This window comes from Carassius carassius, chromosome 3 (assembly GCF_963082965.1).
Source record: "Carassius carassius chromosome 3, fCarCar2.1, whole genome shotgun sequence".
In the NCBI taxonomy this organism is placed as follows: Eukaryota; Metazoa; Chordata; class Actinopteri; order Cypriniformes; family Cyprinidae; genus Carassius; species Carassius carassius.
In genome coordinates, this window is record NC_081757.1 from 7,136,453 (window position 1) to 7,155,322 (window position 18,870).

General features: G+C 36.0%; 1 protein-coding gene and 1 long non-coding RNA gene across 3 annotated transcripts in view; both read right to left on the bottom strand.

Annotated features, from left to right (window-relative positions):
* The window catches only part of LOC132117663 (furin-1-like), a 107,653-nt gene extending 94,556 nt beyond the window's left edge, over window positions 1–13,097 (bottom strand). The window contains exons 1-2 of one of the 2 annotated variants that reach the window (XM_059526985.1): window positions 12,652–13,097; window positions 4,932–5,234 (exon numbers count right to left, since the gene is read on the bottom strand). In XM_059526985.1, coding sequence (XP_059382968.1) covers window positions 4,932–5,108 — 177 coding nt within the window. In that variant the 5' untranslated portion in view covers window positions 5,109–5,234; window positions 12,652–13,097. Of the gene's footprint in view, window positions 1–4,931; window positions 5,235–11,206; window positions 11,341–12,651 lie in introns of those variants that run through there. The other variant, XM_059526990.1, reaches the window with a different exon arrangement.
* Window positions 13,098–17,720: 4,623 nt separating this feature from the next.
* Window positions 17,721–18,107, bottom strand: LOC132113852 (uncharacterized). Its single transcript, XR_009425219.1, has 2 exons — window positions 17,959–18,107; window positions 17,721–17,823 (listed from the first exon to the last, which is right to left on the bottom strand). It is a non-coding gene; the product is annotated as an uncharacterized LOC132113852 (long non-coding RNA).
* Between the last annotated feature and the right edge of the window lie 763 nt (window positions 18,108–18,870).

Here is an 18,870-nt window from a genome sequence, read left to right on the forward strand (position 1 = left end):
TTCAATCAGGATCTTTGATGCTGATCATTGATTGCCGATCCCAAAAGTCAGTATCTGACGATATGATCACCTATACCGATCTTTTTAAAGCCTTCTTATTATCATGTAAAATTATTTATAGTGATGATCCAATCAAGATTTTTAGACATTTATTCAGGGCCTGAATTTCATTTTTGAAAATTAATTCCCCTCTTAGGTGACTCTTGTGAGAGGGGATTGTTTTATTTGAGGTGTGTAGGGTGTCATGCCAATGTCATCGATTTAAGATTGTTTTTTTGAGATCTGCCTTTATAGAGATCGCAATAATCGGACGATAGTGATCGGTAGCACCGCAAATATTAAAACTCCTACACACAGTAATTCTCATTTCAAATCCTGCTTGTAAAGCTTTGATTATTAATTCCAACTGAACAGAGTCCAAGCTCATCAAAAGTTAAAATCTCACAGCAGAATACAGCACAGCACAGTACAGTTCTCTCATGTTAACCTATATGCTTGAATGAAAACCTAGAAGCTCTTCTGTGAATAAAACATTAGAAATATCAACTGTCCTCTTGTAGAAAAGCAACACAGCATCTGTAACAGGAACTGCCAAATGAGTCTCTTAGTCATGGAAAAAAGAACAACATGGAGAAAAAAGCAAACAGCAGGACCGCATGAATTACTGAATGTGGCTTTGAACTTAAATTTTTACGCATAGCAGGATGTACAATAGGATTGGTAGACAAGGCACTAAATGCAACTGCAAATGAAAACATTTCTGACTTGCATTTCATTACATACATGCTTTCTTCAATCAGACATCATCTTCTTAAACCTGTTACTAATATTTTTAAACTGCATTTCTTAACTTTTAAATAAAGTAACTAATTTACACCTTGTGTCAGTCAACTACGGTGGCTCATTATCATGATATCACACAAGCCCCTATAATTCAACTTGTGCCTTGGAGCAAATATACTGCTGTGTAGTCCTGGCACAATTATGTGCCATAAAACGTCAGCTGCAGCCCAGGATCTTGCTTTCTCTCAACTTTAGCGCAAAACACCTGCAAGTTACCGTCTGGTTTCACAGCTGTGAAATGCTTCAAACAAATCCATTTCTGGTAATCCAAGTTCTTGTTTTCCATCAAAATAATAATCAAAGAAATGTAACAAGAACTTTCTCACAGACAACTCGAAGTGATTTTGGGTGGGACTCATAGCCTAATTGTTCTGTGTGGGATAGTTGCCATGTACAATATACTGCATTAAATGTAAAAAACAACAAACAAGTGTTCCACCATGACGTCGTGGCCCTGGAGCATCTGTGAATTATAATCATAAGGGAATGAAAGCAAAGATAACTGCGATGGAACAGATGGATCTATCTCATGCAATCTCAAACAATCCTAAAGACTTTACTGTGAAACCATCGAGTCACAACGGCTGCCTAAACTTCAAACCCAGAGGGAGGTAACAAACTGAATCCTGACCAAGCAAGCAGGAAAATAATGAGATGAGGAATCTGGATGGTGTCCAGGACTTGAAGGCATCCTCCTCTATAACCCATATTTTCTTTGCAGACTTCAGCGTACTCGCAGCATCTCTTTATAAATCTAATAAATGCAACAACCTTTATAACATAACCAAGTCATCTCATTTATTAATTCAGTCCATTCCCTCAGCCTAAACAAAACAACATAAAATATTCTTAATAAGATTACTTAATTAACAGTGAAGCTGTGAAGTGTATGCATTTAGTTTAACACACATCAAGTCATCAATATAATCTAATGAAATTGGTGGGTAGTTTCATGCAAATCCATTGCCTTTTGAAATATTATGGACTATGATATTCTGGTCTCTAGCTGGCGAAGACTTCCTTCAATGCAAGTCTTTTGGATTTTCATTGATCGTATCGGCATCCACTGTCAAAACTAAAAACAATATCGGTCGACCACTACTTAAGATTAAATTGACAACTTTTGAACTTGCTTTCCAAGTTCACCTATGACTTAAATATTGCCATGCTTGAGAGCACATAAACGACTTATTCATGCCTCTCATTACATCACCTAAGAAAAACAGGAGAGTAAAGGAAAAAGTACAAAAAACATCTATTACTGCACATGAAAAAGAGGCACTGGTTAGTAAAATCTGAAGCTTTTCTCAGTCTGCAAAAGAAATCCTCCACTTGGAACACAAATGAGACATGTTAAAAACGTTAAGCCCCCCAGCCCTTGTGTAACCCAACCATATGCTTTTCAGACTCGGGCCAGAAGTGCTGTCAGCATGTCTCATTACACAATGTGGGTCTGGGGCTCGGCCAGGTGTGATTTCTGTTACGGCAGAGATGCAGTGAAAAAAACATGCTTCAATCTTATTACAAAAGATCACAGGTGATTTACAGTGATCTGTAGCAGCCCGACAGTCCAACAAAACATTCTCGGTTTCAAGCTCAAATGCATCTTGTGGCTTCAAGTTTCTTCCCCTACATACAATGGTGAGCAACAGTTTTAAAAGCTCACAGGATCAAATTGCAAAACAGAGTTACAATGCAAATTAAATTTAAATGTTTAGATCTTAAACATGGATTAAAGGGTTCTGGTAAATTGCCAAGAAATTATGTGGACTATTACTCAACCCCATCAGAAATAGACTTCAAAACAGAAGATCTATGATGTTCAAGCACAAGGGACTTTTAACACATTTTTGGACACGCTTAACTTTTTTAAAAAAAATTATAAATCCTTTGATGCACCACTTGTCATTTGGCTGGTCCTACAAAACCAATGCCAGTTTTGCCAATGATAAAAGCAGAAACATATCTGTAATAATGAACTTTGGTCAGCTGTGAAACCATCAGTCAGTGACACGAGTCGTCAAAAATAAGCCAAGAACCTGAGCACAGAAGCTGCATTTTAAAAATCGTGCACACACACTGCCTCCAAACGCTAAAAATGGCAGCGTTATTAGTTCATCTCTCGTGAGATACAGGACTGTATGCCAGCATAGACCCCGAAGCATTCATTTTCAGCAATTAGTAACCGCAGAATATTCAGTGCTCCCTACAAAGCTTGCAGGGATCCATTCATCACCTGGCTTTACAGTACCATCTGGACACTGGACTGTTTGTCTTTTAAAGTGAACCCATTACTGGAAGGACGGGCTGTAATATATATCTAAATGAATCATCTAACCCAATGAATTGGATATCGACTTATATAATGTGCTTTCAATTACATATGGGGATTGAAAAAACTGATTAGTGTTCAAGAGTAAGTAGTTGTGAAACAGTCTAATCGGAATAAAACCTGTAAAAAAAAAAAAAAAAAAAAGCATACATTGGTCAGGAAGTGAGATCGCAGCTCATTTTACTCAAACTTGGAGTCAAGGGCCTGTTACAAGCCAAGAATATCAAATGACAACCGGAGAACGAGGAAGATGTTTTATGCATTCCATCAGAGAGAGCCAGAGCATTCAGACGTAACATGCAGGAAATGTTCAAAATGCATGAATTTCCTGAGGATGGGAAAATGAGGGGAAGAAAAGGACAAATCTGCATCTTTAATAGTTATAGTAATTAGAATCTCATTGTGCAGTGGCACATTTTGAGATCTTTGCTTTAAAAGTTCACTTCAAAGTCATGTGGATGTGTTTGGGATTTAAAACCATATTTACTAAGAGTACTGCTGTACAACAAACAAATGTTCATGTTAATACAACAGCTAACAGAAGCAACACAACAACGCACGCAACATCTTATTTTAATTAAAGGCAGATCTATTTTCTATTGAGAGTTAATCTTAATGACAAATTAATCTGTCAAACTTTAACTGACAACAGCTTCATAAATCCACCCGTAGAATAAGCCGTGTAAACATAAACTGTACTTAGCACACTAAATCATGACTGATAATAACCCTGAATTAAGCCTAAGGTGGGTAGATCTCATGACTAAAAAAAATGTCTGAGTCATATTTGTTCCCAAAATTAAAAGAAATTAAAAAACAACAACATTTGTAATAAATAATAATAACAGTCAATTAATTTAATAAAATAATTCAGTTTTTTTTATGAAGGCTGTTTCCAGAACATGAAAATTTACAGTGATATTATCATCATTTAGTTTATTTATAAATTCCTATTATGTGGGGAAAAAAAAGAAAACAAAAAACAAAAAGTAATTTTGGGTCACAATGTAAGTCCGGTGCTTGGCCATAACTTATATTAAAATTGTACATTCATAAACTATTCATTGTGTTCGTATCTGTTCTATAAAATAAAAAAAAGAAATTAATATCACCGCACAAAAAAAACCTTAAGGACACAAAAACTATTTCCTTTATGAATTTTTCTTTTACTTTTGATTTTGAGGTGAACCTTTACCCACTATTCTTCCTAGAACTGTCTACGCTGGCAAAAAGCATCTCATGCAGCCAGCAACTTTCATTTTGAATAAAACATGCATGTATGTAAAAGAAAGAGCAACTTCGGGGTGCTCCGACCAGGATTTGTAAGTCCGATCTCCGATCACAGAAAGCAGATACCTATCACCGATACCGATCTTTTTACAGCCTTCTTCTCATCATTTATAACTATATAGATACTCCAATCAGAATTTTTGACATTTATTCAGGGCCTGAATTCTTGGAAACGGGGGGAATTCCCCTCTTAGGTGACTCTTGTGAGGGGGGAAGCAGCACAGACTGTGTTTCCACAGAAGAGTCTGCTACTGATCCGTGGCTGTTGTGTACCACAAACACAACATTTATCCATTATTTTTATTTAAATCCAACTTTGTCACTGAAAATGCTTTTTCAGCATTGCAATTCTTTTTACTAATCGATATGGATTGTGATTGGTAGCCGATCAATCAGAGCACCCCAAGTGCAACCCAAGCAAGCTTTCCAAACATCCAAGAATTACTTGTCTGAACAGAACACTCACCTTCCCGTGGTTTACAAAGCCATGCTTTCTAGCAATCCGGTTGGCTTCCTGCTCTCCCCCTGTGATATGGACGGCCCATGTGTTGGTGTAAACCTTCTGTCCAACGGATGGCTGTGGACCAGAGGTCACGAGAATAAGTAGTGTTCCGAGCGTCAATGAGGCAAGCCTGAGATCCATCAGACACAACGGAGGGAACCAAAGCAGGAGTTCCTGATGTCACCAAGTCCGTCAACACAGTGGCCCTCTGCTATATCCGTGATTCCCTGGGCACATGTAGAGACAGAGCCAAGGAAGAGAGATCACCTGGGGAGGGAAGTAGATGGAAGATTGAAGAATGGGTCATCTGAGTTGCTGGTACAATTGAGGATTTGAATCACAGATGAGCTTTAATACCGCTGAATTGACTAACTGGTTGAAAATTAACAGCACACCCAAACAAACTAAGATTCATTTTGCTGCTGAGAGCGAAATGCAGGGGTTCGATTGCAATCAGAAATGACATAAAATGTAAAAGAGGCTACAAGTAGGGCCCATGATTTCCGCGATGTGGAAAACGCAGATGGGATTGCGAAATTAAAAACTGAATTTACTGTATAATGTGGAATGTCACAGGACTTGCAAAGTTTTTGATGAATAAATCAAAAGTAGGTAAATTCACGCAAATCAAAACGTGATATGGACTAGTGTCAGTAAATATTAAGCTGCAAAAATACTATTTAAATATGACTCGTTTGCAGATCCCAGCCTGGAGGTCCACTCAACAGATGAGAAGTTCTCTTTTTTTAATAAAAAAGTGAGAGACAAGAGTTTGCTGTTAATCAGGCAGTCCTCTGTGTTGTCTTTAATAAGACAATAGCATTCAAATCCATAAAACAACTGCAACAACAATATTTCCAAACAAGAATAAATGTATATATTTTACAAATAAATAAACAAACACTTAAATAAAAATGTAAAAACATGTACTCACATCTCAAATGTGACGTTACTCCGGTGAGTATAACTCGTGTAAGTAAAACACATAATTTGCAATCACAAAACAATGGATAACCTTTTTACACTCTTAAAAGAATGTAAAAGGACAGATGTCACAATTACATCTCGGCGCTAGCTGGAGGATCTGGCAGCCAATTCAAACCAGTGCATATTCAGCTACACAAGGATCTAAAAATATATTTTTATTGTGATGTTAGGTGCCAGAATCGACATAGTAGAGGCTCCAATTTTACCTGCTGCCACCGCCAGACAAAAACCAGATGACAGCTGTGATTAAATGCGATAAAACGAGCGGAGTGGACAGAAACAATAGTCAAAAATGGTCGCGTTTGCAGCACACACTTCTTGACAGGAAAGGTTTGATAAAGTACTGTCTGTTGTTGTTTTTGTTTTTTGTTGTTGTTATGTATTATGGTTTGTGTTACACGTCTGAAGATAACTATAAAGATAATGATTTTAGCGTTCACACCAGTGAACAATATCGTCTTTTTACTCTAAGCGCACGCGTGTCTGCCGCTTTAAATTCTCGAGCTTGTGACAGCAGGATAGATTCTGATTGGCTGTCAATATTTTTCGTGTTGATCAGCTGAAAAAAATCATTCTGAAAGTGAGTCCAAAGATATCGTTTCTCTGTGCCTTTATCGTAATAGTTGTGGTGTGGAGTCTGCTATTCTTAAATATTGAGACCGATTTTTTAAATTATATCTTATCGTTATCTTTATAGTTATCGTCCTTGGTGTGAACGGGCCTTTATGCATCTCATGACTTTGTCGCGTACGAAATAATCTTTGTGCATTTGTGCAAAACAACAAACTTACAATTTATATGCTTAATGATCTGTAATTATATATACAATGTTGTTATTGATTGTAGCTGGAATTGTTAAGAACTTGGTAAGAAAAAAATTTACTAATATAGCGTTGCAAATTAGTTTCTGGAAGTTTTATTTTGAGAAAATATTCACATCTTATTTTAAATGTACTGTATGTAATGGTATGTGATGTTACTGTAAGCTTACATCATTTACAGGAGGTATATACTTTAAAATAACTATTTGTATCATTATTTGACACATGCATCTTCAAATAATGTATCCATAACATTGAAAGTTTAACAGGTTTTTTGTATTTTGGCCCAGCTCACTCTAATGTAGGTGTAAAAATATTTGCTTGCTGAAATTTAACTACATATGCATCTTCATAACTAGACAAAAACAAATTAGTTTCTTTTTATTATAACGTTACACGTTAGGTTAGTGTGTCACTCAGTGTTTTCAGCCTCTGCCGCCTCAATATACGATTACATGAACACAGACATTGGGGTGTGCGATATGACGATTTTTGATCGTGATATCGATAAAAAGGTCTCCACGATCTGCATTTGACTAAATACTGTAGTATAGTGCTACAGCGCACATTCTATCAGCTGCAGTTCTGGTGCCTCCGTCATATACTGTACAACACCACATGCATTTACAGCGGTGTTAACTCAGCGGAGTTACTCTCTCATTATTTACATGTATTTATAAATGTTTCATTCACGCGCTGGTCTGACCTGTGCTTTTCTGAGCACCGCATACACCCGAATGTGAGCGGAGTGATATGATTTTGACTGGTGCGAGGAGCGCATTTTTTTTTTAAGTCGGAGCGTCATGGATTTCACTCGCTACAAGAGCGCTCCACTACCGCTCCATGATTTAAACAGGTACAGCACATTCACACGCAATTGCTTTCACAATAATGCATTCAAACAAATGTAATCTTACAGTGCTACTTCATATCTGATTTTGAATGATTTTGAAATCTGTAAGAAATGCATCAATCTGTAGATAAAATAACTGACGAAAATGTACTGTTATTTTTATCACAAACAAAATTTGCACTGCAGAAAGCTGCATCTTATATCTTTTAATGCTGACAACCATGTTATTAGTTTGGCATGTGGTAGGGAAAAAAAAGTTTGCACACAATAGCCTAAGCCACTTTGAAACTCTCCTTTTATTTTATTTTAATATAGGCTGCGTTATGAACATAACATCTTAAACCCTGAGAGTGAAGGTGGAGTGGTGTTTCTGGTATCAGTGAGCGCGGTCCACATTGAATTTGACAGTAGCAAAAAATACTCTGGAAGACCATTCCTCAAAATAGCATTTATGTTCAGAAGAAGAAAGAAACTCATTCAGGTTTAAAACCACTTTTGAGTGAGTAAATGGTGGTATAAAAACAAAACACTATCACAGAATTGTCAGAGAGCAGACAGAATTTTTATTTTTGGGTGAACTATTTAATGTTAAAAAAACAACAAAACAAAAAGAAAAATCACTTACTGCTCTTGATTGAAGAAATTTAATACAGTTGCTTTAGGAATCAGTTCATATAGAATTTTATTTTTATATTTGTTCATTCAATTTCTTGTGTGCATTCTTTTAAAAAAAAAGGGAAATTAGTTTGGCTGTAATGCTCAGACAACTTGCAAAATAGTAAAACCAAACTAACATGACAAAGAATTGTGATAAAATCGTGAATCGTGATATGATATTTTTTTCCATATCGCCCACCCCTAACAGACATCATCTCTAAAACTGCTGTTAGTCACTTCATGAACATTTACCATTTATTTAGAGCAAATTTATGATTATATATACAAACAGAAAGCTAAAAGGGTCTTCACAGCAACCCATCAAAGTTCGATTTAATTTGAAACCATGACAGAAATATAAGCTTATGTAATAATAGTACTAAGAATATTCACCAGAAAAATTATTTACCAGAATTAATTAAGCAGGAAAATGTAAAATACAAAACAGTGTTAGAAAAACTAAAATAATAACAATAATAAATGAGATGCTTTTGATTTAACATTTAAACCGTTAAAATTGAATCCAGAAAATTAATGAAAAACAGAATTTGATAAAAATAAAACTGAATGAGAAAACAAAACATTTCACTAGGCTGCAAAAATTTTCTTGTTAAATTTTCAATAAACTGCCATTTAATATTGTAAGTTTCATGCTTTTTGATTGTATTTATTAAGCATTAAATTAATTTAATTTGATTAAACTGTATTTAAGCATTAAAACAAAGAAAATTCTAGATTTCTAGTATAGAAAATTCTAAATAGAAAAAAATATATAGATGGAAGAAATGTGTGGACGTGAAGTACATTTTATTCAATGTCTACCGGGGATCATACACAAAACATCTCAAATACGACTTGAAAATTTCAGACAAAAAAAAAAATCCAGAATGCATAAGCTGTGAATAATAAAGGGTGTTCACCTTGACAAAGATTTGCAGGGATCACAAAACATTTGTTTTTAAACTGAGTTGACAATTTGACATGACATGACAGCATCATGACACACTCGCATGATTTGCCGCCTGATATTTCGTATAGCTGAGTACAAATGCAACAAATATTCTGCAACCTCTATCGTTTTAACTGATATCAACGTACACGCTTCTTCAGATGCAACCTGAGACATTAATACTGTACAACCATCTACTAAAAATCGTGCAGAGCCAAACACTACCAGCTTAGTCCCAAATGCCCAAAACAAGCAGACAAAGTTTGAATTTCACAAGGTCTAATCTCTGAAAACAACAACAACAAAAAAAACGGATGCTTTTGACTTCCATAGGTAATGTGCCATGTCATCATCTTTGCTGGTAATCCACCAGTAAACTGAAGACGGGGAGGACAGCTGACTTCTTCTAGAGAAAAATTCATCAACTTCCATGTTAAGTTATGAGACATTGTCATTTCTTTGCAAAACCATCCCATTGCTTCTCCTCTCTTATGACTAAGCAAATGCTGATGCAAGACTGATGTTGACTTGAGGCTTAACTTGCCGTAAACTTAAGCCAGTGATTATGGAATAAAGCAGCGCATTGAATTTAACCTCTGCTTCGTCCATTCATTTATCTGAAGGTAGAGAAAAATACACTTTTTTCCCCATGAAACCAATTTCATACACTGTTGAGATGAACTGACTTGCAATTGGCTTGTCCTGAACAAGTCTGGATCACCTCAGAAGAACTAGGTTATCTAATGATTCAGTGCACATATAGGCGGAGCGATTCATGCTGAGTCTGGCTGACCTGTCCACACCCTTAATGGCCTCTTTCATAATCACATAAACGCTTGTTACACAGTCTCATTGGACAAAATGACTGCTTTGTGTGTGTGTGTGTGTGTGTGTGTGTGTGTGTGTGTGTGTGTGTGTGTGTGTGTGTGTGTGTGTGTGTGTGTGTGTGTAAACAAGAAAGGCAATTGAAATTATGTCTCACGATCTGATAAAACAACCCATCTTCTGCTCACATTTGAGCGTTTCACATAAAGGCCAAAAATAAATCTGCTGGCATTTCCTTTCAGGACAGAGCTATTATTCTAATTCTTCATGACAAATGTTGTGCTGGTTTAAATGACATGTCCTTTTTTTACATGCCCTTTGATTCTCAATGTCATTATCACCATAACAATGTCAAAAGAATGCTGTCAGATGTGTTAAACTGGACTTCTTTAAAACCCAGAATCAGACGCACTACCTGCTATACCAGAAATCTACCATCAGGAAAGAAAATGTACATATTCTGAAACATAGATAGATACTTCTGCATTTTAAAACTTAATATGCTGCATAAAATAGTATGTATATACATATATGGACCTAAAAGTCAAGTTTTAACCTAATTCTTCATGTTTTTATTGAAATAATACATGTATAAGGAAATTGCCCAGCATTTAAAGTTTCAGATTTGAAAGCACAACAATAAAAACACAAAACAAATGACAGAATTCCAGCTACAGAAAGCCTATAATTGTATTACGTTTAGTACATTAATTCAGCTTTACTGTAAAGTAAACAGCTTACAGCAGTTTTGATCACCAGAAATCTGTAAACACGGTTTATGAGAACGTGGAAATATTACTACACAGCTTTGACAACGGAGCCACTTTACCTAAGATCAAAGTACTACACATGCATAAACAAAATTAGACTACATATTCCAAGACCATCATTTTCACAAAGTATTTCACAAGCACTAAAACTACACCCTTTGTCAAAAACAAATCAAAAGAATAACTGTAATAATAATAAAATATGTAAATGTTTAAGAAAAAACATTCACAGAAAAACATGAAACTAAAACGGTTTGCATGCAAGTTAACACATGCACAGCAATTTACATTAATTTAGTAATAGACTACAGGTCACTTAAACCCCTACACAAAGTTTTTATCAGGTCAAGATAATACAAAAAAAACATAATACTCACTTGAGAACTGAACGAGTGTCTTACCCAGATTAAGTAGGCTAAGCACCAAGAAAGAAGTGCGTAACTTTACTGACAGCAATTTAAAGCTGTGCCAGCCCTGATTTCAAAGTACACCCACTCATGACATCACAACATGGTTAACACTTAACAGGGAGAGGAAACCGGCACAGAGATGTTTGACGGTAATTGACGACCACTTGGAAAAAAAACTCAAGGCAGGATGCAAAATGTGGGACTTTTAGATTCATACAAGTCTGCATTATCCACAAATGTTGAACGGAACCTAAATTGTATTAGTCTGCTTTATACATGCAATCCATTCTTGATTTCAAAATACAAGTGAATGCTTGTTCCAAAGAAGAGACTAACTTTGTTTCCTGGCAAGCATTACACTTGGATTGGTAATAGCTGAAACATTAGTCTCATGAGGAAAAAGAATGAAAACATGATCAATTTAACTACATCGAGGGTAAGAAAACACCAAAAAAAAAAAAAAGTAAAAAAAAAACATTAACTTTGACATGGGGATCCATGAACTTCATGCATTAAGTTAATAACTTAGTAATAAGTATTAATAACAATACTTTTAATAAATGTATAAAATATTTCATGTTGAATGTACTTAACAAAAGAAAAAAAACAGAGAGCATACACTGATAACACAGAGAAACCTCACTTAAATAAAAAACAACATCAACCCAAGTGGCATCTGAAAACAAACTATGCTTCTCACAGAACTAACCTGTCTGAGGCATTTTTTGTGATAACATCCAAGTTATTTTTTTCTCATACGCGCAAGAAAACAAGTGTTCAAAATGATGACACATAATACCATTAAATAATGGAGCTAGACAAATAAATGATTAAAAATACACACACACACAAATATATTTATATATATATTTTTTTTCTAATTTTACGTGTGCAAATTTGTTCACACTAGCAGGGTAACGTAACAACCAGAATGTTTACTTAAAAGTGTTCAATATCTATTATTTAAAAACGCAACAAAAAAGAGGGTGGTGGGGGTTGTCCTTTACTATGAGAATTATTTTGCTTGGAAAATATTTTGCTTGGAAAAAATAATAACAAAATATGACACCTACTGCTATTCACTGGAATTAAATTACGTTTCAAGTTTCCAAATAACGTTACCTTTAGAGGAACCTAATAAACACAGCATACGTTTGTTTCTGCATTTACTGTGCTGTAACTTAACAGCTGTAAAAAATAAATATAGTCTATAGAATAAGATAATGTCATCAGAGGAAGATAAGTATTCAAAGAAGTAACGTTAGTCATAAAACATTATTACGTGGTTCACATAAGTTTTTAGACTAACGTCTCTATTAGTGTGGAGCTAACGTACTCGTATGCCATTTCAGTACAAGACACAACAATTCTCATAGTACTTCTTAAGTAACGTTACTAAATTAATTTCTCACCTCAAAAGCATCAGCTTCTAATCTTCCGTTTCCTTGGACACAGCGTAAATCCACTAAACCTGTCCACAGACACGACGAAAAGTCCCCCGTGTTTGATGACCCAAAAACAAAGCTAAACTCAAGACACCGACGAAGTAGTGTTGTCAAGAGGACAGACTCGAGCGTCCTGACGTACTGGACTGTCCTAAAGTCCACGCGCACTCATCTACTGTACAACAGGGAAACTTTGCGATAGGTTTGCTTGCTCTGTCGCACGTAACGCGACGCTAAGGCATCACTGAGACCCGGTTCTTCTGAGTCACCTTTGGACCGATACGCCAACATAGTTACGGACACATGCTAGAACGTTTCAAAACGGCAAAATCTAGTAAACAAACAAATTATTAAAAAGAATACACCTCTATCCAGGGACTGGACTGGAGAGGTGGTCTACGCACTGCTTCTCAGGAAATACGTCACAGATATACGTAATGAGATGCGACGTCAAGACGCGTCCAGTTGAGCGCGTCACGCGGTGTATGATTTGCTTGCGCCATCTGCTGGATACACATGCGCAGCTTACTTCAAAACACAAGTTTTGTTAGATTAGTAACAAAAAATAGAAAACTAATAATGCACCGAGATACAAAATGCTTACAATATAAATATTGTAAGGGTGTATTTTTTATACTTCATTACAAGCTTGCATGTTTATGTCTATTCAAATTAGTTAACTTTCATTTACTTTTGTAATTTTTAATTTTCTTTTTTTCCCTAGGGAAAATTTAGCACCTAGATATAATATACTAGATATCCATCCACCTAGAAATGAAAATGTGATACCTTAGAGTCAGTGTGCAGCTTGTATAGTATAGCAGTACAGATTTACTGTCATCTGACAATAACCCAACATACAGCTGTTATTGTCTAAATAACTAGCAAAAAAAGGGAGTAGACTAAGTTAACATGTCAAAACTGTGTCCAAAGTGTCAGTATTTTGTGTGAGCAGCACACCATTGTTATCAGAATCAGAAAGAGCTTTAATGCCTGTTTGTTTTAATGTCACAAGTTTCCAGTACACAGAGACAACAACAACACACAGACAAAAAAAATAAGATGAGAATAAAAATGCACACATATTTAAATATAAAGACAAAAAAATTAATAAACTGAAAAAATTAAATAAAATGTATGCACAGTTGTGCTATAGATTATAGAATGACTGTATAAATGACTGTAGTTTCGTCTGCAAACTTCAGGAGCTTGACAGAGGGGTCTTTAGAGGTGCAGTCGTTGGTGTACAGGGAGAATAGCAGTGGGGAGAGGACACAACCTTGAGGGGCACCAGTGTTGGTGGAGCGGCTGTTTGACATGAATTTCCCCAGTCTCACTAACTGTTGCCTATCTGTCAGAAAGCTGGTGATCCACTGACAGATAGAGCTAGGGACCGAGAGCTGGGTAAGTTTGGTCTGGAGGGCTGTTGGGATGATGGTCTTGAAGGCCGAACTGAAGTCCACAAACAGGATTCTCACATAAGTCCCTGATTTATCCAGGTGCTGCAGGATGAGGTGCAGTCCCATGTTGACTGCATCATCTACAGACCTGTTTAGTCGGTAGGCAAACTGCAGGGGTACAGTGATGTCGTTTGGATAAGTCTGAACCAGTTTTTCAAACAACTTCATGGCTTTTAGACCTTTCTTAACTGCAGCTGGGTCACTAGAAGTGAACTGATCTTCCAACTTTTTAGCGTAGCTCCCCTTAGCCGCTCTAATCTACTTATTCAGTGTGTTACTGGCCTGATGTACAGACCCTGTGTCCATTTCTGTAGGCATCTTCTTTAGCCTGATGAAGATGTCTGAGTTTTGCTGTAAACCATGGCTTATCATTGTTGAATATTAGATAGTCCTGGTAGGGATGCATATATCCTCACAGAAATTTATATATGAAGTCACAGTCTCAGTGAGCTTGTCCATATCATTGGTAGCAGGTTCAAAAACTCTCCAATCCGTGAGGTTGAAACAGGCTTGTAAATCCAGGCTAGCACTGGCCTAAAGGGTTAGTTCACCTAAAAATTTAAAGTAGCCCATAAATTTCTCACCCTCAAGTCATCCTATGCGTATAGGACTTTCTTCTTTCAGACGAATCCAGTCAGAGTTATATTAAAAATTGTCTTTGATCTTTCAAGCTGTTTAATGGCACACAGCGGGTGTTGCAGAGCTTCAGTCCAAAAGAAGTGAAATAAACGCACCCATCCATTAAAAAAAAGTGTCTCACACTGCGCCGAGGGGTGAACAAAAGCCTACTGTAGGGAATTGATGCGTTTTTGTAAGAAAATTATCCATATTCAAAACACAATAATCACTTGAATAATCTCTTGCACATAATAATCACTTGAATTTTAACTGCTCTAATACAAGATACACACATTTCTATGGTCCTGTCAAGCAGACAAAAACAAGAACATGATGACTAGGATATGTGGCTTTGCATGGTTAAATGATGTACAGCTGTTATCACTTAGGGTTTACTCACTTTTGTTGCCAAGATTTTTTGACAATAATGGCTGTAAGTTGTTATTTTCAGAGGACAGTAAATCTATACTGCTATACAAGCAGCACATTGACTACTCTAAAATAGAGGCCTATCTTGTACTCATTTTTGTGAGATACTGCATTTGATCTGTTAATTTGACATAAAATACAATTATTGTCCTCAAAAAGCTCATTATTAAGAATTGAAATGATTGTTGACATCATATGCATTTTTCCGGTTTCATATTTCCTTTTAGAGCTTCTCCAACCTAACATTTATAAAAAAATAAAATCGAAATATTTTGCAAAGTACTACAATGACAAGTTCCATATAAACTTTGTTTTGTTTTTTATGTATGTACTCTACAATGTAATGCTGTTGTATTCTGTATTATGCATGTACGCAATACCTTTCGCTAAATAGATATCAGTTATCATAAACGTGATCATGAAACTCTCTGAGTATTTTAGAAAATTTAAATATGTTAATTTTAACATTAAGCACAACAGCAGTCTTACCACTCCTCGGGTAGTGCGATGAGTCGGAATGCAAATTAGGCGGTTAAGTGCATCCTCTCTCGAGCGCCCATCAATTAGATTGGGCGCATCTACCCACAGCTGACTTAATGATCCAGCTAATGAAGTTCCTGAAGCCCAAACTCATTATGGTCACGACAAGCGGGATCACCTTTCAAAGCGTATATTTCATATTTCCCCTCTTGCTTGTTATTATGTTAATATTCAAGCACTGGTGGTTTGATGACAAGAGGTCAAGCTATGTTTTATTTGTCAGTAGGTTACACGGACAGTTTGTTAGCACACTGTATTTCATTATGAATGAAACTTTTTGAAAAGCTTTTGCCCCTTAACCCAAAAGCTACAGCTGTCTCGGCAGTAAAGGAAGGATTAGATTTGTTTGCAAAAGTCTTGCACGCAAACACAAAATTGATGCATCATCATGGTCTAGAATCTGGTTTGTTTATTTGTGCATTACTAAAGTGTCTGATTAATTTGTGTATACAGAACCATGCAAGAGATGGTGGATTCTTTAATATTGGTGGCATGGTGGATAGTGTGCATGTTAAGATGTATTTGAACCTCTGTATTCACTGGTTCAAAATAGTTCTCTGTATCTTTTTTTTTTTTTTTTTTTAAAGGCAACAAGCCCAAAATCTTTGTCCAAACAATTATGTCCAAACACTGGAATTTATTTAGTGTACTTAAAGGAATAGTTCACCCAAAATGGAAAATTTACTTGAATTTGTTTCTCCATCGGAGCAGATTTGGAGTAATTCAGAGGCTAAATCGCTTGCTCACCAATGGATCCACTGCAGTGAATGGGTGCCATCAGAATGAGAGTCCAAACATCTGATAAAAACATCACAATAATCCACACCACTCCAGTCCATAAATTAATGTCTTAAAGGGCACCTGTTATGTCCCTTTTTATAATATGTAATATAAGTCTCAGGTGTCCCCAGAATGTATGAAGTTTCAGTCCAAAATCATTTATTATATTATTTTGAAAATGCAGATTTTGAGTGGAAGCAGAAACGCGCTGTATTAGAGCATGTCTCTTTAAATGCAAATGAGCTGCTGCTTCCCGCCCTCTTTTCCAGAATAGAGAACTGCCTTTACAGCTCATAACTGCTATAAAAATAAAAATAAAACGTTTGTTTGGTTTTGAATATCATGTCTATTGCGCTTAAATCACAAGTTTTAAAGCCATATTAGTTTAAACTTCTGCTAGACAGTTTTCTGAGTTACAAAAACACAGCTGGTTATGTTTGTGAAGGTAAACATCTGGGAAAGAAACTGCATGTTTATATTAGATCTATGTATTAAATGACATCAGCATAATATACAGTATCTATACTGCTGATTATGCTATAAATATGATCCAAAGAACAAAATAAAAGCAAAGAATCACTTACTGCTCTGGACTGAATAACTTCTATAGCGTTAATAAGAAGACATTTCCTACATTAAATGGTACTTTTAAATGCTCTAGCTTGAGGATAAACATGGTGGATTGTGTGTCAATCAATAATTGTGGGTGGGGCTGGTAAAATGTGATGATTGTGATAAATCTAATAATATATGGAGTAGATGGATTTTTATCATTAAAGGGTGGTTGTGTACACACACTGCCAATACACATTTATGTCCAAACGACATGTGAAAGTGAATTTTGCATAGTAGGTGCCCTTAAAGCAAAGAGCTGCATGTTTGTAAGAAATCCATTATTATGGTGTTTTAACTTTAAACCATTGCTTCTGGCAAAAATACAACTCCATAATCCATAATAACACTTCCTCCAGTGAAAAAAGTCCATCCCCTGTTGTACTCTCACATCAAAATACACCATCATATTTGTTTAGAACTGTTTTTGACTGTTTTCTATTTGTAGAGTCATGTGGCTTATTGTACTATTGTTTTATCAGCTGTTCTGACAACACCCATGTTGACTTTAAATAATGCTTGAAGTAATAGTTTTGCATTTGAGTTGGCATTTATTTTATATTTAAGAATTCAATAAAGAGGAACAAATAAAAAGCCTCAGGTTATAATCTTTATAACAGTATCCACAATGCACAGACAAAAACTAATAAACATTTTCTGGAGCTGCCGGCAAACCATAACGATGGAGCCTGGTTTCTGCCTGCAGAGACAAATATATTTTTATAGTAAAATGACAGACTAATAACACATCAACAATTACCATGTGCAATTCTTTTCATCTACCAAAGCATATTTAGTTAAGAATCCTAATAACAACATCCAAAATACTACTCACCTCTGTGCTCAAGGATTAATTCGCCTTCATACTGGGCCATGCCAAGTGCTTGTCTTTGTTCATTGTCTAATTCTGCCCACTGCTCTCCTGTCACGGCACACGCTTGTTCAGAGCTCAGCCAAGACAGCTGCGTGGCACTGAATACCACCTGAAATAATGAGAAACATGTCTGATGAACCAACCTCGGCAACAGTTTGGGGTCTTCCTTGCAATGATTGTTTGTTGGAAGCTCTACAGTAAGTCATTCAGAGAAACACAAATGTTTTATTAAAGGCCATTACAAATACTTATTATCATATGCACTAATGATATTCAAAACTACATAATTTCAAAATCAACTAGTCGATAGATTGCTTCAACAACCCACCGATCAAGTAACTGACCTAATCTGGATGACCTGCACAATTATGCTTGTTTGGGGTTCACTGATCTTGCTCAAAAGCTTTTCTTAGGGCATATTTGCATAAGAGAAAAAGATTCAAGTTTGTCACACAGATTTTCTTGTTTTTGGCCAACAAAAAGCTGCTTGTTTTTAAGGTCACTTCTGTATGAGCTATACTCCATATAACTCTACACTACTGACAATAGACAATGGACCTTTTTTCAGTTAAAGAGTTAATTCACCCCAAAAATTTATTTCATTAATTATTGACCCTCATGTTGTTCCAAACCCATAAGACCTGCCCAATTGCTTTTCAAAAGTAGCCCAAAACTAACTGTAAAAATTACATTCCGGGGGATAAAATACACTTTTTGTGGGGTTCCCCAGGTAAAATTTGCATTTTGGGGCTAACAACCACATTATTGAGGTCGCTTCAACACGCGGACATGAAAAACAACCGTGGACTTGGCAACATTGGTTCAGATGGAATGGCATTTACTACACATAACCGTAGTTCACTGACAATCTAC